General features: G+C 45.3%; 2 protein-coding genes across 7 annotated transcripts in view; one reads left to right on the top strand and one right to left on the bottom strand.

Annotated features, from left to right (window-relative positions):
* ZC2HC1B (zinc finger C2HC-type containing 1B) overlaps nt 1–11,317 on the top strand; it is a 37,367-nt gene extending 26,050 nt beyond the window's left edge. For both annotated transcript variants that reach the window (XM_028140996.2, XM_028140988.2), the window contains exons 6-8: nt 2,501–2,609; nt 10,549–10,633; nt 11,100–11,317. In XM_028140996.2, the coding sequence (XP_027996797.2) occupies nt 2,501–2,609; nt 10,549–10,619 (180 nt within the window). In that variant the 3' untranslated portion in view covers nt 10,620–10,633; nt 11,100–11,317. The remainder of the gene's footprint in view (nt 1–2,500; nt 2,610–10,548; nt 10,634–11,099) is intronic.
* A 1,784-nt stretch (nt 11,318–13,101) lies between these two features.
* PLAGL1 (PLAG1 like zinc finger 1) overlaps nt 13,102–21,902 on the bottom strand; it is a 52,073-nt gene continuing 43,272 nt past the window's right edge. For 4 of the 5 annotated variants that reach the window (XM_054721935.1, XM_054721933.1, XM_054721932.1 and 1 more), the window contains 3 exons: nt 20,294–20,412; nt 19,961–20,157; nt 13,102–15,503 (listed from right to left, as the gene is read on the bottom strand). In XM_054721935.1, coding sequence (XP_054577910.1) covers nt 14,276–15,503; nt 19,961–20,112 — 1,380 coding nt within the window. In that variant the 5' untranslated portion in view covers nt 20,113–20,157; nt 20,294–20,412 and the 3' untranslated portion in view covers nt 13,102–14,275. Of the gene's footprint in view, nt 15,504–19,960; nt 20,158–20,291; nt 20,413–21,902 lie in introns of all 5 variants that reach the window. The other variant, XM_054721936.1, reaches the window with a different exon arrangement.

Raw genomic sequence — 21,902 nt, 5'->3', positions numbered from 1 at the left:
GCAAATATGTTTAGAAAGATTTCCATGAAATGCAGTCCCTCATGGGGGTGGGGCCCTCTCCAGCCACAGCTCACCCCCGCTGTGGGCCCACTCCCTCTGCACATGCATTAGGCAGTCCTGAGCATCTCCTCTGAACCGGGCACCGGCTAGGTGCTGGCTGCCTGGGAGGGAGAGGACTCGGAAGCAATGCTGTAGGCAGGGTGGTAGCTGACATCTGTAGGGGCACGGCGGCGGAAGAAGAGGCCACTGGGATCCAGGGACGGCTTCAAAGAGGAGCAGACGTTTCCCCTCCCGGGTCCAGCTTGTGGCCTGAGGAGCCCAGTGTGTTAAAGCACAGGTGCCCCTGAGAGAGCGACAGGATGGATTGGGCCAGGTGGGCGTCGGATCTAGAAGGGCTCGGAGACAAGCCAGTTCAGAGAGGGGGGAAAGGGGGATTGCGTGGAGAGGGGCCCTGAAGGCCGCGGCCTGCCAGCCTGAGCCCCGCCAGCACGAGGGCCTGGCAGCAGGGATTGGTCCCCAGGAGCCCAGGAAGTTCTCTTTTTGCATCCTGTCACCTCTTCCCATGATGCTCCTGCTTTCTCTTCTCCCTGACTTTCTAGGCCTTCTGTCTACTTGTCTATGATCAGCCCATGGGTCACTCTGTGGGCCGTGCTGACTGGTTGAACAGCATAGACTTGAAGTGACATGGGATTGTTTTTTTTAGAAAGATTCCTCTTGTACTTGGTGTTCAAGATGGATTGGCAGGAGGATGGTGACAAGCCACAGCAACAGGGAAAGAATTATGGGCTGGAATGAGAGGACTAATGGGGGTGGTTGGGTGGGGGGAAATTGTAAGAAATAATTGATGGGACTGAGAAGATGCTTGGACATAGGGGGGGAAAGGGTCAGGGTGGACAAGAAGGTTTTTAGCTCCAGAGCCTGGGCAGATAATAATACTGCACATCTAGATAAAGGAACACAGGAGGGAGGGGATGGGTGTGTTGGTGGAGCAGGCAGGGTGGTTATGATAAATATAGTTGTAGAGATTCAATCTTTACCCCTGAAATAGTATGGGAGACAGTGCAATGAAGAAAGGGCCCGGATTCTGCAATCAGCAGTCAGGGTTTGAATCTCAGTCCTGTAATTGACTCTCTGCAGGCAAACTTGGTCAAGTTACTTAAATTCTCACTTTCATCTGTACCTTGCCGGGTTGTCGGGAGGATAATATATAATAACGTGAAGCGCCTTCCTGTAGGGGTCCCCGGCTTTCCTCATTCCCCGTCACCCCACCCCGCTGACCCTTTCTGGGAGTCCTTTCCGGTGGGTGGAAAACTCACCCCGATGTTGAGGGGATATGACTGCTCTGGCTTGAATTCAACTTAGTTTTGGAAAAGTTTTCTCGGTATAACTCTACCTCCTCTTTCTCAAGCATAAAGGGTGGAGTACATTTCTTCGAATGGTTCTTCTGGCCAGTTCTCGAAGTGAGTCGGGGTTTAGTGGGGCCAAAGGGAGCGCTGGGAAGCAGCAACGGAAGTGCTTTTTATTCCTGAAGGAGGCCAGCTGGCCGTCCTGCCTGGAACCAGGGACTTGGCCCTGGTCCCCGCCTTGTTTTCCAGAGCTAAGTGGTGATTGGGAACACAGAAGAAAAACTGCTTGCTTTCTGAGTCAACTCGCTGTGAGTGTGTCTGAGCAGCAGGGCTGGTTTACCCCCGCCAGCTTCGCCCCGCCACGCGGGGGCCTGCTCGGAGGGAAGTGCATTCAGAAGTGGGGCAGAAAGGGAGGGCCCGCTCAGTTCTGAAGGGCTGCTAACAGCACAGCTGAAATGTGTTTCTATTTTAAATAAAATCAACTTTACGAAAGTGCTCTACCCTCTGCAAATAGCTCTGTTTGTATGGATGGGGATGAACTGCCGGCTATAATCTCAGAGCTAGCCTTGCCCAAGTGAGAATTCTCACTGGAGAAACAGGTTATCTTTATGTTGTTTCCATGGAGATGTTGGGGGGATCGGTCAGGGGGTAGCAAGGCGCCACCGAGGAACCTTCCGGTCCTTATTCTGCATTCATGTACCTCTTCTGCTCCTGCGGCTCAGTGGGGAGGGCTGTGGTGCAGGGATGTTGGATTCCATGTTTAAAACATTCGCTGCCTGCCAATGTCTGTTTTTCTTCTCTGGTCGGGTATTTAAAAACAAAAGCATCTTCAAGTGTAATGAAAAACTAAAATGTTCCATTACTATCCTTACTGACGTGAAGTGATGTCCTCTATCTCCATACAACTCATTTTACAGGATTAACTTCGAAATCCCCCCAAAGGTGCTATTATGGAATGGAAGCTCCTGCACCCTGACATGGCTCTGAGCACCAGCAGGGAGGTTAGGAACCAGGCCACCTAAGGCGCAGGGTGCACGTGTCCCCGTCCCCGGGTGCAGCTGGTCCCCAGGGTGACCCCGGTCCGAGGTGGCTGAGTGGAAGGCTTTCCTCCTGTGTGCTGCCTGAGGTTATAGATCTGCCCCCTCTCTCTGTAGGTAAGGGCTCAGATGAGTCCAAGAAAAGAACCGACTGTCACCAGTGCCGTGGGAGCTCTGCTGCAGAACAGGGCCCTTGAGGCCACGAGAGGGGCCCCGGCCAGGCCAGGTGAGTCAGATTGAGCCCCTCAACTATCACGTGCCAGCGTCAAAGGCGACCGCCGTGGGCTTTGGTGTTCGTGGGCTGCCGGCAAAAGCTGTGATATCCAGTGTTGCTTTTGGATATAAAGACACATGGGTTTGTTTGAGGGGAAAAAGCTTATTTGCTGAGAGGGCACAATTCCTAATTTATCAGGTTTGGGTAATTCTGACAACATATAGAGTCAGATCCGATTACAGCAGCAGGGTCTAGAACCATCATTCCCTGGCTGTTAAAATTGAAAAGAGATGAAGAATGGGAGATAACAGCTTATCAGATGTGATGAAAAGAAGAGAAAACAATCTCAGAGAGAGATCTGTACTCCCATGTTCATTACAGCATTTTTCAAATAGCCAAGATACAGAAACAACCTATTGAGGAATGAAGAGATAAAGGTTGTGTGCATAATATATACAATGAAGTACTATTCGGCCATAAACAAGAAGGAGGTCCTGCCATCTGGGGCAACAGGGATGGGCATTGAGGGTATTATGCTAAGGCAAACTCAAACACAGAGACCGCATGATGGTTGCCAGGGGTGGGGGTGGGGTGGGAAAATGGGGAGATTTTGGTCGAAGGATGCAATATTGCAGTTATAAGATGAATATAGAAACCGTGTACTAGAGTTAACAATACTGTATCACATACTTGAAAGTTGCCAAGAGAGCACATCTTAAATGTTCTCACCACCACACACACAGAAGTTAACTATGTGAGGTGATGGATATTAACTAACTTCATTGTGGTAATCAATTCACAATCAAATGTTCATAATCAAATCATCACACTGTGCACCTTAAGCTCATACAATATCATATTCAGTTATGGCTCAAGAAAGCTGAAAAAAGGAAAAGGGAAGAGTTTCCTGTCTAGAACAAAATAACGTCTGCAAAGTAACAGAGAGGCATAGCCCCATTGCAGTACTTACTTACATGCCAGACCCATTTCATTTAATCCTCACAACAGTCCTCCCAGTGTTTTCATCTATGGAGAGGGACACGGAAGCTGGGAGGCAGGTTATTTGTTCGAGCACACACCTGGTAGCAGCGGAGCTGGGTTAAATCTCTCTCTCCTGCGGTCTCCCTCTTCTTTGAGCTGCATTAATAAATGTGGCATTCTTCTTTATTAATGATCAGCACGCACTGTGAAGGCAAGAGGAATTAATTCATGGCCATATGGCACCTCTGGCCAGGAGTCTAATTTTGCAGGTATTAATAAGAACCAGAGTCAGAACTGCCAGTCTCATAGTTCATACACAGCACAGGAAAGTTTATTCGTTTTTAAATTCCTCATGAGTTGCTTACCATGGGCTAAAAATTGAACGAATATTTTAAAATTTCCCCATAGCCCCTTAAACTCAAGTCAGTAGTTTTTTCCTGATCTGTGAAAATTTAATAATGCATTAGATTTTAGTATACACACACACACACACACACACACACACACACACACACACACACATCAAATTATGTGTGTATTCGTTGGTAAAAGTTTCACTAATAAGCTTTTTATTTAAAGTATAAAGATTAATGTCCTTCAGAAAAGGCAGTTTCTTTATATTATGGATGATTTTCTTATTTTTTCCAAGAATATGTTATAATGTTCCCTTTCCAGTAAAAAGCACTCCTTTGAGTTTGAGGTCAAACCTTATTTGCCAAGAGGGAATATTTCTTAATTCATCAGGATTAGGGAACTCTGACAACATGCAAAGTCGAGTCCAAGTACAGCAACAGAGTCTCAGGCCTCTATTCCCTGGTCTAGTAAACTTGGAAAGAGATTTGGAAATGGGAGAGGACAGCATGTCAGGTGCAGTGTTGAAAATAAGAAAAGAGTTTCCTTGCTTGAACTAAGTAATTTTTAAAAAATCAGCAGAAGGCCTAAGTGAGAACTCAGAAGTCCTGTGTCTCAGTACATTAAGAAAAACATTATAAAGACACCATTCTGCTACATTAGGAAATAGATCAGTAGGCCAGTAGATGTAAGCAAAATGGAATTGTATTTGCTTTTCACTAGGTAATGGTGGTTTATAACCACTGTGATGTTGCTAAGGAAAAGGCGAAGTTTTTAACATGGCCCACACTGGGTTCTCTACCACCACCTGCCCTCACCATCACTATTTCCTGTGGCTCCAGCCCCTGTGGCTTCTGTGGTGTTCCTTGAGCTCACAGGCCTGCACATTCCCAGTCCAGGCCTTTGCACTGGCCGCTCCCTCTGCTGAAAACCCAAACCCTCCCTCACTAATCTGCACTGTTCACCTCTCACTCCCTTCAGTTTTTTGCTGAGTGTCATCCTCAAATGAGGCCCCCCAACCTCTACATTTAAAATTAATTTCTTCACAATTTCCTCTGAAGGCAGGGATCTGACTATTTTTCATTGTACTGCTACATCTCTACCTGTTAGAATTGTTCATGGCATATGTGAGGTGCTCAACAAATACTTTTTGAATGAAATGTATGGTAGAAAGTAGATATCTTGATTCTGTAATTTCCCTCTTAAGTTATTGGCCTATGTATATAATTGTCATGTTAATTAGCTTTATGAGAAAGCATTTTGCATTTCTTATCCCTGCCCCAAGATTTTGACAATTTTTATTGAAAACTAGAGGCCTGGTGCATGAAAATCATGCATGGGGGCCGGGGGAGGGGGTCCCTAAGCCCGGCCTGCACCCTCTTCAATCTGGAACCCCTCAAGGGATGTCCGACTGCCCGTTTAGGGCCTAAACGGGCAGTCAAACATCCCTCTCACAATCCAGGACTGCTGGCTCTCAACTGCTTGCCTGCCTGCCTTCCTGATTGCCCCTAACCACTTCTGCCTGCCAGCCTGATTGATGCTTAACTGCTCCCCTGCCAGCCTGATTGCCCCTAACTGCCCTCCCCTGCAGGCCTGGTCACCCCTAACGGCCCTCCCCTTCAGGCCTGGTCCCACCCAACTGCTCTCCCCTGCAGGCCTGGGTCCCCCCCAACTGCCATTCCCTGCAGGCCCAGTCGCCCCCAACTTCCCTCCTCTGCCAGCCTGGTCACCCCTAACTGCCCTCCCCTGTAGGCCTGATCCCCCCAACTGCTCTCCCTTGCAGGCCTGGGTCCCCCCCAAACTGTCCTTCCCTGCAGGCCCGGTCACCCCCAACTTCCCTCCTCTGCCAGCCTGGTCACCTCTAACTGCCCTCCCCTGCAGGCTTGATCACCCTCAACGCCCTCCCCTGCTGGCCATCTTGTGGTGGCCATCTTGTGTCCACATGGGGGCAGCCATCTTGTGTGTTGGAGTGATGATCAATTTGCATATTACTCTTTTATTAGATAGGATAGAGGCCTGGTGCACGGGTGGGGGTTGGCATGATTGCCCTGAAGGGTGTCCCAGATCAGGGTGGGGGTTCCCTTGGGGCATGGGGTGGCCTGGGCGAGGGGCCTGTGGTGGTTTGCAGGCTGGCCATGCCCCCCAGTGACCCAAGCGGAGGCCCTTGTATCTGGGATTTATTTATCTTCTGTAATTGAAACTTTGTAGCCTTGAGCGGAGGCCAGGGCAGGCCAAAGGCGGGGCGGGAAGCTTGACTTCCTCCATCGAGGGGGAAACCCAAGCCTCCTGCTCACTCCATGGCCGCAGCCATTTTTGTTGGGATTTATTTATCTTCTATAATTGAAACTTTGTAGCCTTGAGTGGAGGCCAGGGCTAGCCAGGGTGTGCAGGAAGCTTGGCTTCCTCCATTGCCGGGGAAACCCAAGCCTCCTGCTCGCTCCATGGCCGCAGCCATCTTGGTTGGTTAATTTGTATACTCGCACCTGATTGGCTGGTGGGTGTGGCTTGTGGGCGTAGCAGAGGTACGATCAATTTGCATGTTTCTCTTTTATTAGTGTAGATAACCCTCAGGAATACATATGAGAATGATTGGATCAGGGTGAATTTGTTGATATGGGTACACTGACCAGAGATTGTGTATTCAGTGTTTTAGCTTGAACAACTGGGAATGGCTTGAACAGTTTGCAATGATGTTTGATTTTTTTACCTGTGCCAAAGACAGGTGGACTTAAGATGCCTTTTCAATTTAATTTCTTGTTTTTTCCCATGGCCTCACATGCATTCAGAGCTTCTGGAAAGGAAGCAAAAGTATATTGATGGGTAGAGTGGGGTGGGGTGGATTCTCAAAAGTGTTTAAGGCTTGGAGAAAAGCACTGAGTGACTTTGCTGATGTCAACAGACCTGTGTGTGAATCAGATTCACATCTACTATCTGTTGTATTTGTTCTGGTCAGTATTCATCTATTTGTAATATGAAGGTCTTTTAAAAATTGTTGTTGTTGAGCTTTGCTATATCTATATTGCCAATCAGTCATTTAGGCCACTTGTTGTCACTTGCATTCCACATAAATCCTATTATTGTCTTTTCATCTAGCTGGTAGTTAAGCCCTGAAAACTTTGGTTTTCATTCTTCAACTCTCTTGAGTAAAATATGTATTTGGTATCTCCCATGTATAGCATTTTGTTCTAAATTCACTGTCAGGGGATATATGTGTGTGTAAGTCTTAATCCTTATCCATCCTAGAGTCTTATGAGAAGATATGCGTGTGCAGGAGAATCTAATACAAAGGAGCATGTGATGTAATATGAAGTTGGTACACAAGCCTAGGATGTTTAAGAAGATTCATTGAACACATAATTAGTATGCATGATTGTTTCTTGCGTCTGTGGATTCTTAAAAGTCTAGAGGGGTAACAGTCAATATTTAACAGTGGGATGTAAACTAATATTTAGCAATGGGATACAAAGCTCCTGAGGAAATACATGAACGAGATCAGCTTTGCCCAGGAGGCTTTTTGGAGGAGGCTGCGTCTGAGAGAGGAAGCCCGTGGAGGTGGCGGCCTTAAGATGAGCTTTCAGGATGAGCTAGATTTCTACCAGTGGAGAAAAGTTGCAAAGAGATTGAGCAAAGAGATGAAAATGAGAATGCAGAGGACAAACTGTGGAAACAAGTGGCCCATCAAAGCATAGAGCAGAGTAGGGATGTGAATAGAAATTAAAGCTGGGGTGGAAGGCTGGCCCTAGAGCAGGGAGGGCTGTAATTGCTGGGTCAGGAGCCCAGGCTGTGTGTGATCCAGGCTGCCACTGTAAGTTAGGCAGTTCAGGTGACCTAGGAACTTTTCATTTCTAGCCACTTTAAGTTAGCCTGCAAAAATTTCTTTTGAGAAAGAGCATTTTCAAAAATTATCATGTCAGATATTAATGCTTACTGTAAAAAATATTGGAAAATGGAGGAACAGTATGAAGAAAAAAATTATCCAAAATTGCACACCCTGACATGACTGACCATTGTTAACATTCATAAGTTTTTCAATTTTTTCCTGTTTTCCTTTTATCAAAATTAGGATCATAGTCTATGTATATACATCCTGATTTCCTTTTCACTAACAAATTTTGAACATTTCCCTATGGCAAAAGAATTTCTTTTCTTTCTTTTTTTTAAGATTTTAAATTTATTTGATTTGCATGTGACAGAGATTCAGCTAAACTTTGTTCATTTGGCTAGCAGTATGCTTTTTGTACCTGTAACACTTAGATTCTGATATACAAAATTGTAGTAACATATTGATAATTCAAACTTGAGAGCTAAATAGTACATTTTTTTACCCTGTGCAGAATAAATTCTATCTTTAAAAAACAGCATTTATAATATTAAAATTCATATTGTCCATATGGTTTTGTGATCAAGTTACTAAAATGTTTTGTCACTGTGAATCATTTGGGTTAGTACAAATATGACAGGATTGTTAAAAGCTTCCTATAAATACATAACACTATTGCATATTTTTAAAGTGTGGAAAAGGATTATATTAAAATAAGTTTATTTCTCATGTTAGAAATGAGCAAATTTTGTAAAATAAAACTGAAAGCTTCTTGGTCACAACTGTTAACTACCAGCCTGAGACAGATTTTATTCTTTTATACTTGTCTGAAACTTTTTGTATCACAAAAAGTTAACAACTAATCTGATGAAGATTTATAAAGCTGTAAATATTCCAATATAGCCTCTTCTATGTCAAACATTTAAAATGGCCAGAACCGAACTATATATTAAACAGAACATAAATAAGACCATAAATAAATAAATGAAGAGAAGAATTTCTTTAAAAACAGAGTATCACATCGCAATTATAGTGTGTAATTTATTTAGCTGTTTTCCTGGTGGTGAACAGGTCAATTGTGTCTACTTCTTTGCTATACTAAATAACTCCCTTCTTCATGGACAATAGGCCACACTTAATTCTACCCTCTTCTAACCACTTCATATATTAATCCTCATTTAATCCTCAAAAGGGGATAAATGTACTGTTCATATCCCTAGTTTATAGATGAGAGAGGTAAAGCAATTTGCACAAGTAATTTAATAGGAAATGGTAGAACCAACCAAATCTTTGTCTGCTTTGGGAAAACTGGGTCAAAAATATATAGACGCTAAGGAGTTAGTAAAATATATATTATACTAGTAGCCCTGCGCACAAATCCGTGCGCCAGTAGCTTGCTGCCACCCTCCTGTAGCTCCCCCTGCCCCTCCCCTCATAGCTTGCTGCCTGCCCCTTCCTGTAGCTCTCCACTGCCCACTTGTAGCTCGCTGCCCCACCCTCCTGCTGATCCGTGATCTGGTTGTTATGCAGTTGGTCGTTATGCGGTGTAATGGATAATTAGCATATTCCTCTCTTATTATGTAGGGTATTGTATATATAATACATATGATATGTATATATATAAATATATGTATAATTGTTTTAGAAAAAGGTGTGGGTCTTTATTCCCACAAAGAGTCTAAACTTCAGATGGGAAATGGGTTTATAGCCTACTCAGCAAATATCTACTGGTGGCTGCTTTCTCAAGGGTTTTGATATAAGAGCAACTGTTTTGCTGGAAGGCACCTCTGAGCATCAGCTTCTCCAGTACCTTTATACAAAGAGCCTGAGCCCACTATGAAATGTAGTTCTGGGTCCCAGAGCTGTGCTGCTTCATGTATTTAGTGAATTGCATTTTATAACTTTGCTGGGTGGGCTCTGCTTTATTTCTGGATCCAGTGGGTTTGATCAAGTCAAGCATCTTCCCTGCACCAGCACCCCCTCCTTAAGTAGCTTCATTGTTTGGCAAATGCAGCGAGTGTCAGAGGGTCCATGCAGGTCCATTGGAAGGAGTAAAACTTGCAGATCTTTGTGTAAAATGAACACTAAAGCTCTTTCTATTCCTACGTCTTCTGAGTCCTTTGATAGTTTGATTCACAGTTTCCTTGCTTGGGTTGTGTGGTTACTCCCCCTTCATAAAACACTCCAGGCCTTTAGACAGAGGGGACTTATTCCTTTTTACAAAAAAATGATTTCTCTGAGAATCCTGCCCCATACCATGTGGTCTAAGACAGACTATGGTATGCCTGTAACCATAAACTCCTACCTCTGCAAACCTAACAGAGCTGCTTGACGCAAAGGAAAATAATCCTGTTTGTGAAGCAAGTCCATCGCTATGGAAAAAACAGGGTTGGGGCAGGCACCTCATGCTTCCATGAGGCTAGCATGAGAGCAGGTAAAGAATTGTGAGGGCATGGACTGCTCAGGGTACATTCTGAGACTCAGAGCAGTGGTGTGGAGAGGTGAGGAGAGTCAGGGTGTATAAACGGGGAGCCGCCTGAGGTGGCAGTCCAAAGGGCCCATCCATGGGTAAGTGGAGGGCTAGGGGAGAGAGAGAAGGCTCCTGGGACAGTCCCTGGTTTTCCTTATTATTTGGCCCAGGATAGAGACTGAGTATTTGTCTATAGCTACAGAACAAAACAAAACGGAATAGAGACTTTGATCCAATGGGAGGATTTCACAATCATTCCTCTTTTCTTTCTTTCTTTCTTTCTTGCTGTTTGTTTTTACATAATAACAAATCTGTTTATGTCTGTAAAGGATTAGCTGTGGACCCTGCTTCTGGAGCAAAACTCAAACAAGGATTTACTAAATCTTCTAAAAAAGATTAACTCCTGGAGGCCAGGTAAGAAAAACAAACACACTCTAATCCAGGTGTTGGTGATCATCTAATGTGCCAGGTACAGGGAATGAATGAGCCTTTAAGGGCAGGACCCCATAGCAGGCAAACCCAAGAGAAATATGGGCTGGGCTAGGTTAATAAAATAGGCTCTAGAAACCTTTTCGTTAAACCTCGAGTTGGAAAATGACACTCCATTTGATTGTTGACTTAACAGGAAAGGGGAATGGGTTCTTCATTTTGACCTGGAAGGCTACTGCCCAGTCCCTTTTTCTAAACACATTGCCCCTCTAAAAGCACAGTTCCTGAGATTGACACGGAGTAGAATTGGTATGAAGTTGGGGACATTTTTCATTTTGTGAATTGTTTGTTAGAAACATTTAAACATGTAGAGAAGCTAATATTAAGTATTTAACATTCTCAGTGTGACAACAACCGCGTTCTAGTAAATGCCTTTTCTTTCTGCTTTTAGACTATCTCCCTAGAGCTCATCAGCCTGGACAGCTGTGAGCCCAACAATGCCACCTGAAAGGAAGGAGCAGATGTCTGCTTCAATGCCCGATTCCTCTCGAGACATCATGTAGGACATGTAAAACTAGTGTCAAATTTTCTTATTTCCTCCCTTCAAAATACTCAAAACCAAATCATTAAACAAGGCATTCATCTGTATGATAATGCTTGATTCAAAGATTCACTTGAAGCATTTTTTTTAATGGGATATTTAATAGTCTTTTTCAAAAACGTTGCTTTGGTATTAGAAATGTTTAGTGAAACAGTCTATGGAGTCTAGCATTACTTACTTACTTACTAGGAAAATTGTTTTTACCCAGCTTCATTCTACACAACAGTCGTGAAATCCCCTCTGTGATATTTTCTTCTAATAAGCATGAAATTATAAAAAGGAACAACTCCTGTTTTAAGTGTCCGTCTGTATACCGCATAGAACTGTCTCCAACGTCAGTGCACACAGCTGGCTTTGGGGAAACACCGCAGTGGAACAGGTTACAATAACCTTCCCACCCAGCGGCAAGGATGCTCTATGCGGCCTCAAACCATTTATTTATCTCGGACAAATCAGACACCAACTTTTCATCTCTGCATTGGTTGCGAAACTCTGTGGAGAGGGGGTCTTGCAACTATTTTTGTCGCCTTAGGGGTTAATAAATTCTTTTTGTAGAGTCATTTATACTTAACTCATGCTTCTTAATCTAATAATTTTTTTCTCCAACTCAGGGAATTGTAATTAGGAATTAAAAGCCATTTTCCTGTCTAAATTTAAGTAGGAGAACCTCAAACTACTCCCTCTTATAATGCAGCAAACACAACATCTGAAACGCTTTGGATATGTATTTGGGGATCACATCCTATGTTTTATGCTCAGGGAAGTCAGGTGTATGTCCTGGAACTGACTGAAGACTACTAGGCCATGCGTCTGGGGAGGTAAGCCACTCCTCTCTCTCCTTCCTCTGGGAGATGGCATCCCTCGCAGAGATAAGAGGGGATATGGGAGCTGACTCAGATATCCCAGAACGTGTATCCCCACTGATGAGGTAACCTATGTCCCTTTGTCTCATTTCCTCCCCCCAGATTAAGCTGTAGTTTAAGAATCTACCAAGTCGGATCCACAGCGACAGCCCCACCCCAGGCAGCTTTCCTGAAATGCCTTGGCCCTTTGCTGTCACGGGCCCCACTGGTAAGGGCTCGGAGCCAAGGTTTCTCCCGTTTGGCTGCCAGGCTTCTTCGATGGGCAAAGGAACTTGAGGCGTCATTTTCTCTGCCCCCTCCTTATGTAGAGGTAAAACAAACACAAATAAGTGTGTCAGATTTCCGAGTGGGGAATACTTTGTGAAGGAATCCCACTAAGGAATCAATTTTTAATTCATGCTAGAAAGTAATGGCAAACACCACTGTAAAACTGGCCCAGGGTAGACTGAACTTCAGTAGCTAGTATTCTGACCTATACCAGTATTATCAGGAAGAAATTCTTAATATAGAAGGATTCAGAACTTTATACAGTAATTTTCAGAAATAAACTTTTAGTGTTGTGAATTTAACTGAAGCACATAAGCTTCTACCTTAAATCATAATTTTACTCAAAAAAAGTTGGTTTCTAGTAGAGGCTGAATAGAGGTCAGACTACTAGTTCCTGGGGCAGTGATGGCGAACCTATGACACGCGTGTTAGCACTGACACACGTAGCCATTTCTGATGACACCGAGGATGAAACATTTGCTGCTCCTGAGGATGAAACATTTGCGAAATAATGTTTTTTCCTCAAAATGACACACTACCCGAGTTATGCTCAGTTTTTTGGCGAAGTTTGACACACCAAGCTCAAAAGGCCCATCACTGTTCTGGGGGGAAGTACTGGCCAGGAGGGGGCATGAGGGAGCCAGCTACTGAGCTGTTCATGTTTTGTCTAGATCAGGATGGTTAGGTGGTGTAACTGTAAGTAAAAATCAAACAAGCCATAGTCAGAATTTGCAGAGTTTATTATATGTAAGATATATTTCCACATAGAATGCCTCTAAAGACAAAAGACAAAGGAGTTTTAAAAAAAGGTTAGGTTTCATATTCTTAAAACTCATTAGATACAAATTCGAGATTACAGTTACAGTTACATTGCAAAATGGTATTCTGAGTAAAACTAATATTGAATTACATGATAAATTTTAAAATGCATCTATTTGTTGGTGATTAAAATATACATAAGCAGAGTAGTACTTTAAGCCAGACAAAGCAAAGAAAAAAAATCTTGTTTAATATATATATATTTTAAAATTCCAGTAATATTTCTTAAAATTCCTGTTAAAATATAATCAATATTAAAGTCAGCAAAATACTATTTTTGACTGACATTTGGATTATTTTATCACTTAACCTGGTTACACAGTGATTTTTTTTTTCTGTCAGATGTAACTGACAACCAGTTTAGTCTTTAAGATAAATGAAGTGATAACTCACATTGTAGCATCTTGTGGAAAATATTCAAACTACATTTAAAATGCTTGTTTAAAATGGAAACATCTATTATTCCACAAGAAATTGTTTCTGTAAAACTAAGGTTGGCTATGCAATAGTAACTACACTACATCCAACTAAAAGTAGAAGAATCCGGGGGAAAAAAATACAAAGCCTACTTATAATATGCAATATAAAGGTTATTGTTGTACTTAAAAAGAAAAAAATCTCCCATTTTGGAGAAATTCAAACCTTCCCATAGTTCCCTCCTTAGGCTGTGCTACATAAAGTTATTTAGCTAACATGATTATGATCATGGCTTACGATTAAACTCAATTTGACAACTATATATAGCAGCCCTCGTCTGGATGTCGGTTATGACAATAGATAGTTGCAGTTCCATTAAAGAATACTTGCTTATTACATTTGGTACAAAGCATGAGCAAATCATGAACACTCAGGACAGATTGGCACGATGCATGCAGTTCTAGAACTCTTATCTCAAGCCAGTCATAACTGAGTAAGCCATATTCCCAGTCCTGCTTTCCAAATCTTTCCTTGTATTACAACTGACATTTAAAATGCTTCATAAAACTTTAAAATGCTCCTTAAAACCTTAAAATGCTCCTTAAAACCTTAAAATGCTCCTTAAAACCTCTTCCAGAATAAGTATGCTTTATAAGCCACTTATCTGAATGCATGATGGAAATGAGGCAGGATGGCAGTGCCGGTGCCTGCTGGGAAAACATGGGGGAGGGGTGGAAGGTGGAGCTGGCCCAGGCTCATGGCACTCATGGCCAGTGAGGGCTCTTGCTGCTGCTGCCCCAGGCAGCCGAGCCTGTGGGGCAGGGGCTCCCCAGGCCCCAGGGCAAGGGTGCCGTTCCCAAAGGCATTTTGGGTAGGAGGAGGGGGCAGCTGCCAGAAGCCCAACAGGGGCGAAATTTCCAGAGAGGCAGGTATGGTTATGTTCACAGCATCTATGGGTAGCTCTCTGGGCAGGTTTACTTTACCAGCACCACCCTTAGCCAGATCAAAACCTGGGTTGAGCCTGTGAGGTGACTGAGGCTCTTGCAGAGGCAATTCCTCGAGCAAATTGATGTTGCAAAACCCTTTAGTATCTGCTTTGAGCGGCAGGTTTGCAAGTGGGGGATAGGAGGTAGCAGTGGTGTACTTGTGATTCTGGAGGGGCTGAGGGGGAGAGCTGGGAGGTGCCATGGGAGGCAGGGGGATCAGGGGCTCTGGCAGCGGCGGTACAGGCTGGCAGGGTGGCTCTATGGGATTGAGGGTGTGCACCTCAGGGGGCAAGCCGCTGGCGAGCCCATTCTGCACAGAAGCTCCTAGAGCGTAAGGAGCCAGGGTGGCCGCCTTCAGCTGAAACTGAGGAGAGAGAGTGTGGAAGGCGTTCAGGAAATCTCCAGCCTGCAAACTCTCTTTCATCAGCTCCTGTAAGTGTGTCTTCTTGGTATGGCGTGTGAGGTGGTCTTTGCGCCCAAATCTCTGGGCACAAAACTGGCACAGGAAGTCCTTGCAGCCTGTGTGGACCACCATGTGGCGCCGCACGTCTTTCCGGGTGTAGAACAATCTCTCGCAGTGGTCGCACCGGTGCTTCTTCTGCTTGTTTCCGTGGGGCTTGTCTTCGGCGTGGGATTTGAGGTGGACTAGCAGCACCTCTGTGCTCCTGAGCACCAGGGCGCACACCCCACAGGTGAGGTCGCCGCTGTTGGCCTTGTGGAGGGCCAGGTGCCTCTTGTAGCCCAGCATGGTGTGGTACTTCTTCCCACACTGCTCACACACGAAGGACACCTTGTTGGGGTCATGGGTCTGGAGGTGGTTCTTCAGGTGGTCTTTCCGGTTGAACGTCTTCTCACATTGAGCACACTGGTGAGACTTCTGGGGTGAGTGGGTAGCCATGTGTCTAGGAGCAGAAGGCAGAATTTCACAATTGACCCAGATTTTTAAGACCCGAAGAAAGGTAGAGAAACAATACTAAAATGATAACAGTAGTTTTCTCTAGGTGATGGTTTAAGAAATCGTTTTCAGTTTTAAAGTCCTTTTCTATATTTTCCAGACTCTACACATACATAAGACTTTATAATAAAAAAAACAGGTGCTGCTAAAGACATAATGCAATTTTCACACTTGTAAAGAATATGACTGGAGTACATATTTTCCTAGTGTATACAAAGAAATTGCTAAATGCATACAAATATTTAAAAATATGTGATCATGAAAAATACTTTCAGGACTGGGTTAAATGGTTATTCTATACACTGAACATTCCTGAATTTCCAAAAGTGACTCAATAGCCCCTCCCCCCCCCCATTTTAGATTGTTTCTAATACAATTCCAACTTGTCTGTATTGATTGAGACAAGTGTAGGACATAAACTAAAAAGTCTATCCTTAACCTCAGAGACAGCATCTAAGTGTACCCAGAATGCCAGCCCTAGCAACTGGGCTCTGAACCCCGCTCCTCCCAGGCGATCTTTATGCTTAGGTCTTGGTCTTCTCCAGTTAATACTTTCCTACCAGCTATCCTCCCCGCTGTGTGCAGCCCCTGTCTCCACTTCCTCAAGGTGCCGGGTAGAGCCCTTCAACCCAGTTCCTGAAGGTCATGGGTGACTGCACTGGCAACATTCACAGGCCTTTCTCTAGAAGGACCCTGGTGCTCCTCCTAGCAGCAGTTACAAGTGTTTCTTTAACTGAGCTTCAGGGGCAAGCCACAGTCATCCTGGTCAGTCGGGAATTTCAGAACAACTAGTTTATATTTGTATTTGTAAAGCATGAGTTAGGTTTGGAAAACCACAATTCCATTTCTATCATAGTTCCACTGAATTCCTAAAACCTAAAATCCTAATGCTATACGGGAGTCCTGAGTTTGTCATCTTTAAAAAGGTACATTTTACTAACTGTGCCATACAAAACAGCAAGTCCTATACGTTAGTATTTCTTACAAGACAGCACCATGAACAACTTTGGCCACAAACACAGCCCGGGCTGCTTCAGCTCCCTTCGACAGTGAACTCTTTCCGGTGTTTTGTCTTCAGGAGCTAAAGCTTGTCCTACCGACAATTTCAATGCAACTGAGCTTGTTGACTTTGGAATTTCTAACAACTCATTCTATGGAAAAAGAATTTCGTTAAAAAACAAAACACAATGCAAGTCTAAAGTGTACCCAACCTTCTACCCTACATTGTCCACTCCTGGCCCTTCCCTAGGAGGGGAACCTGTGAGGAGCCTACAGTAGCTGTTTAGAAACCAGTGGTGGTCCCTATAGCAGGAAGACTGGAAGCCAGTTCCAAAACTTAAAGCTGATTAGAATCTAACTGTCGTTTTCTTAAATATAAAAAAGCAAAAACCTCAAGTCCTCTTTCTGTCTCCCTTAAAGAACAGTAACCTGCTCTGTGCAGGGGCTAGGAAGAAAAGTTGCACCTTCCCTCCAGGACATAAGGGCTCAGCAAGCAAAGGGATACAGATAACAAAGACAAGTATGACCAGAGCTGATTACAGGAGCCAGTGCAGCAGGTGGTTGAGAGACCTGAAATGATGCTGATGTCTGCAAATTCCAGATATATTTAAAAACAGTTGCAGGTTGCAGAAAGGGTTTTTTGAGTCTGTTATCCTAAAAAATAGCCACGCTCTTATACAAGTTATCCACAGAGACAGCAGCAGACATAGATGGGAGAGGGGACTGGCTGACAGACTTGGCACTGAAGCAATTTTCTATTTGGTCCAACACTAGTGACTGGGACCCCAAGGCTCTGTCCAGGATCTTCCATTCTTGCACCTCTCTGCTTTATTCTTTGTGGAGGATTTCTGTCTGGTTAGAGTTCATTTACCAGCCAGGGATAACTGCTCTGGGTTCACATCAAGCCATGTAAAGGCATATGACACCGCTGTTCCCATTTCACCAGCTTCTGTTCCTCTGAATTTCTTACTCTCTCCTCTGCCTGGCATCCTGTCTTCCCCTTTTAAAGTATCCCTCGCTTACTCATGCAATGGTCTCAGCCCAGGCCATAAGCATCTTATGGCTGAAATTACTTTAACTACTTGCTTCCTTCCCTCAGCCTCTCCTCTTACCTCACAACCCATGAAACCATACTTGTCTGTCCCCTCGTCAGAGCGCCACGGTGGGGTGGCACCTGGCCCACGTCAGCAGCCTAGGACTCCTCAGGGACAGCTGCTCTAACGGGTTTCCCCTGCCTCGCCATCATCTCTCCTTGGCTCTCTCCCTCTCACTGCTTCCATTGTTTGCTCTATAGGGACCCATGTCCTCTTTCTGGTGAAGCAAGTCAGTCATTTTCTCCCTCAACCTCTACTTATAAAATGGAGTGTATGTTGTAACTGAGGGAAATGGGATGGAATGCTGCCATTAAGAGAGAGAGAGAGAGAGAGAGAGAGAGAGAGAGAGAGAGAGAGAGAGAGAGAGAGAGGCAGGCCAAGGCAAACCCTAAGGCACTCTGCTGTCCACCACGTCTCTGTTCCTTTCTGGGCCGTTGCCCAGGCAGAGACAAGGCGTGGGGTGGCTGTGGCGGTGGCCAGGCAGGCGGCTCTTGCACAAAGGACACTGCTGCCCTTCTCCCCCTCACCTCGCACGGCACTGAACAAGCCGCTGCCCTTGTTCAGAACTTGCCACCTCCTCAGTGTGGCTAAGACCTCCTCTCAGCGCAGTTGACCACAGTGATCCCACCTAACTCCTGCCATTCCCATAAGCTGTGAGCACCACTGTCCTTTCCAGACACGCAGCTCTTCTGTGCGCTCCTCCCCACGGTTACAGCGCCCTCCTGGTGGCTGAGCTGAGCAGGCGCTGCTTTTGCGCTCAAGCGGGGATCATGACTGTGGACACAGGAGAAGCCTCTTGCAAAACAGGAAGCCTTTACAACAAAATAGGTGCACACAGTAGGTACTCAGTACTCATATGTACGGCAACTAGAGAGTGGCCTAGGTACAGAGCACATTTGAATTTTTAGAAACTTAAGCATTTATAATCTCATTTTTAAAATCAGGTTATTATATTACATGATCTATAACAGCTGTATTCTTAAGGGCCAGGAACATCATTCATATCTTTTTTTAAAAACTCTTCCAAGATTTACTAATAATGTGGTCCTTGTTTATACCACTCAGATGTAAATCCTCTCTTGCTAAATTCTGACTATCACCTATGTACTCAAATGCGAGTAGTCTGAAAGTTGAAGCTTTCAAGTTCATTTCATGAAGATTAACGGCACATGTCTGTCCCTTAACCAGGTATCAGAAGAAGCGTGCGTCCGTGGGCATGCTGCCTGTTGCTCTGAGGGAGCCGTGCGCACAGCAGTCACTGTTAACCAGACTACCGTGTATATTCTGTCTTCTCTATGACGTAAGAATCCTTTGGAGGCAGACGCTACATCTCCTATATCCAATGTCCTCCTGGAAGTCTCTAAAAGGCACCCAAGAAATAATTTAGACTAAATGTACTATTTTTTTTACGGAATCTGCTGAAACAGTGGTTTCTATCCTTTGCAATATCCTGGGTGCCTTTGAAAATCTGATTAGTGCACACACTCACCATCTGTATATCCTACAGATTTCCAGAGCTTAGGGTGTCTTTTGGACCTGAATGGAGAAACTGCTCCAAAACCTCACACTCGGAGGTGTTCCCTCCTCTGCACCCTAACTGTCAGGACCTGGACAAGCCCTCCATATTGCCAACAGATTTTAAATCCGTCTACTTGCCTCTTTTCTAGTCTCCAAATGGCTACCAAAGCCATCATTCCAGAGTCCTAATCAAATCATGCTCTTCACTGCTTAGACTCATTAGAATAAAGCAAATCCTCTCCAACAGTGGACAGGCCTGCTGGGAGCTGCTTCCTTGCCTCCATTGCGAGCCTCACCCTTTCCTCCTCCAACCCCACCCTCTGGTGAGGTTCTGGGAGCTTTTAAGACCAAGGCTGAGGGCTTTCCCAGAACCTCCTCGCTGTCCACCTCCTGTTCGTTCTTCAGGCCACAGGTTAGGGTGGCACCGTCCTGAGAAGCCTTCCAGATCGCCCCAGGAGGGGAGAACGTCCTCCACCTGCACAGCTGTCAGAGCGCCCAGACGGCGTTTTAATTCCAGGCGTCTGTGTGCACGCCTCTCTTCCCAGCCCGGCTCGCCTCGTCTTTCTGTTGTTAGACGGGGCCTGTTACTGGAGGAGCACAAGACACACTTGTGGAAAGAATGACAGGGCACAGCAAAACTGTCACATGAAACTGCAGTCACACCAGAGACACGGCTTCAAGGCTGAAGGGCGCCACATTCTGCGTCCCTTGCCCGTGCAGTGTCCGGTCGGAGGACTGGCACAGCCCTGTAAAGGCGTAAGTAAAAGCACATGCCTTTTCTAAAGCCTCTCACCTCATCAGTTTATATCTGGAAACAAAAGCTTTGCCACACTCGGGGTGCAAGCACTTGAAAGGCCGCTCCTTGGAGTGAGTGAAACTGTGGATAGTGAACTTCTCCAGGGTGAGGAACGTCTGGCCACAGACCTGGCAAAGGTAGGCAGCCATGGTTTTGCTTCTCACACCTTCCTTTTCAGATGCGCTGACCAAATGCTGTGCCAGTGAAGCACAAAAAGAAAGGTTGGTCCTGAGCCCATGAGCAGAGCCCCCCCCCCCCGCCCCCCGCCACCACCTGCCTAAACTCCAGGCCAGGGCAAAGGCAGCGTCCTGGGCTTGGTTCTACTCACACCTGGGTCTCGGGAGCCACTAGCTCTGCTTCCTGCTGTCCCACAGCCTAGTGTGTGTGCAGTCTCAGGCTCAGAGGGGAAAGTCTGGGCACAGATGAGATTCCAGGAGTAGAAAGGTAATCTGCAGACGGGGAGAGAAGAGAAACCGTTTTCTTGCATTAGCTATTGCAGTGGTCGGCAAACTCATTAGTCAACAGAGCCAAATATCAACAGTACAACGATTGAAATTTCTTTTGAGAGCCAAATTTTTTAAACTTAAACTTCTTCTAATGCCACTTCTTCAAAATAGACTCACCCAGGCTGTGGTATTTTGTGGAAGAGCCACATTCAAGGGGCCAAAGAGCCGCATGTGGCTCGCGAGCCGCAGTTTGCCAACCACGGAGCTATTGGAAAACAATGCTTTTCCCTCCCTCCCCTCCCCGCATCAGTTCAGAATCAACTACTGATGCAGCACGATGCCCTATCCTCCTGGGGGCTTTAAGGGGTCCTTTAAGAGGTGCTTTTCCGGAGTGGCGAGGAGTCGAGCACAGTGTTTTGCTGGTGGGTGAAGCACTTTCTTTGTGAGGGTGATGGCTCTTTCCACAGACTCGGTACTATCTACTTCAAACCATGATCTCTGGTCAGTGTGAGGCTCAGCTGACAAACTGAAAAGAGTTGGTGTTGGGAGTGTTTTACTGGTACAGAAACAAAAGTCATCCCTGCTTATTCAAACCGTGGGCTCTGTTCCTCTCCACTCACTGTCAGCATAGCATATGTTGCTCATCACACCTGTTTAAACTTCTAGGGGATGAAACGAAATCATCTGCATGCATCCAAGTTCATTTGCTTATAAGGTTACCATGCAGAAGGACTCGGCGCTCCGATGGCAACAAGATGTGAACACAGCGAGCTCAAGTCACTGGTGAGCCTCTGGAGGGGGGACACACTACTCCCAGGAAACAACGCTGGTGATGGCTCGGGGGAAAGCTCAGGCTGCACTGAAATGTGTGGACACCATCCTCTAGTAACCTGTTTCTACTAACCTCTCCCCCTTTGTTTACGGGGGCATTTCCTCAGCTCCAGCCTCGCCCCGTTGGTCAGCCACTTCTAGGAGAACCCAAATTGTTACCACCCTTCCAACCCCAGCAAAGCACCCAAAACCAGGCTCTTCTTTTCCTACCAACTGGTCATCATCTGAGGAGCCCAAGAGCCTCAGACAGCGTCACAAACAACACAGTACAACTCTGGCTCCCAGAGTCCTGGCGAGTAACTCGGGAGGCGGGGGTAGGGGAGGGGGGAGCAGGGAGGAGATGCTAACCCCTCAAGTGCCAATTAGAGACCTATATGCTGACATTAAACACCGGAGGAGCTTTTGTACACAGGCCTGCACTTTCTGTACTTTGTCAAGTAAACAGTGCACTCATGGCCAACTGACCAATCACAGCAGGTCTTCCAGGAGTCTGTGTCCTGCAGCCATTCATTTACCGCCAAGTCTTTAGAGTTGCTCTGTATTGTAGAAAGTTCATCTTTACCTTTTTAGTTATTTTCTGATCGGAAAGCTAGAGTCTAGCTAGATGAAACTTTATTATAACAGTTTGAGCATCTTTAACTAGATCAACCCACAGCACATGT

Source organism: Eptesicus fuscus, chromosome 10, assembly GCF_027574615.1.
Source record: "Eptesicus fuscus isolate TK198812 chromosome 10, DD_ASM_mEF_20220401, whole genome shotgun sequence".
Lineage (NCBI taxonomy): Eukaryota > Metazoa > Chordata > Mammalia > Chiroptera > Vespertilionidae > Eptesicus > Eptesicus fuscus.
This window is presented reverse-complemented; position numbering and strand designations above follow the sequence as displayed.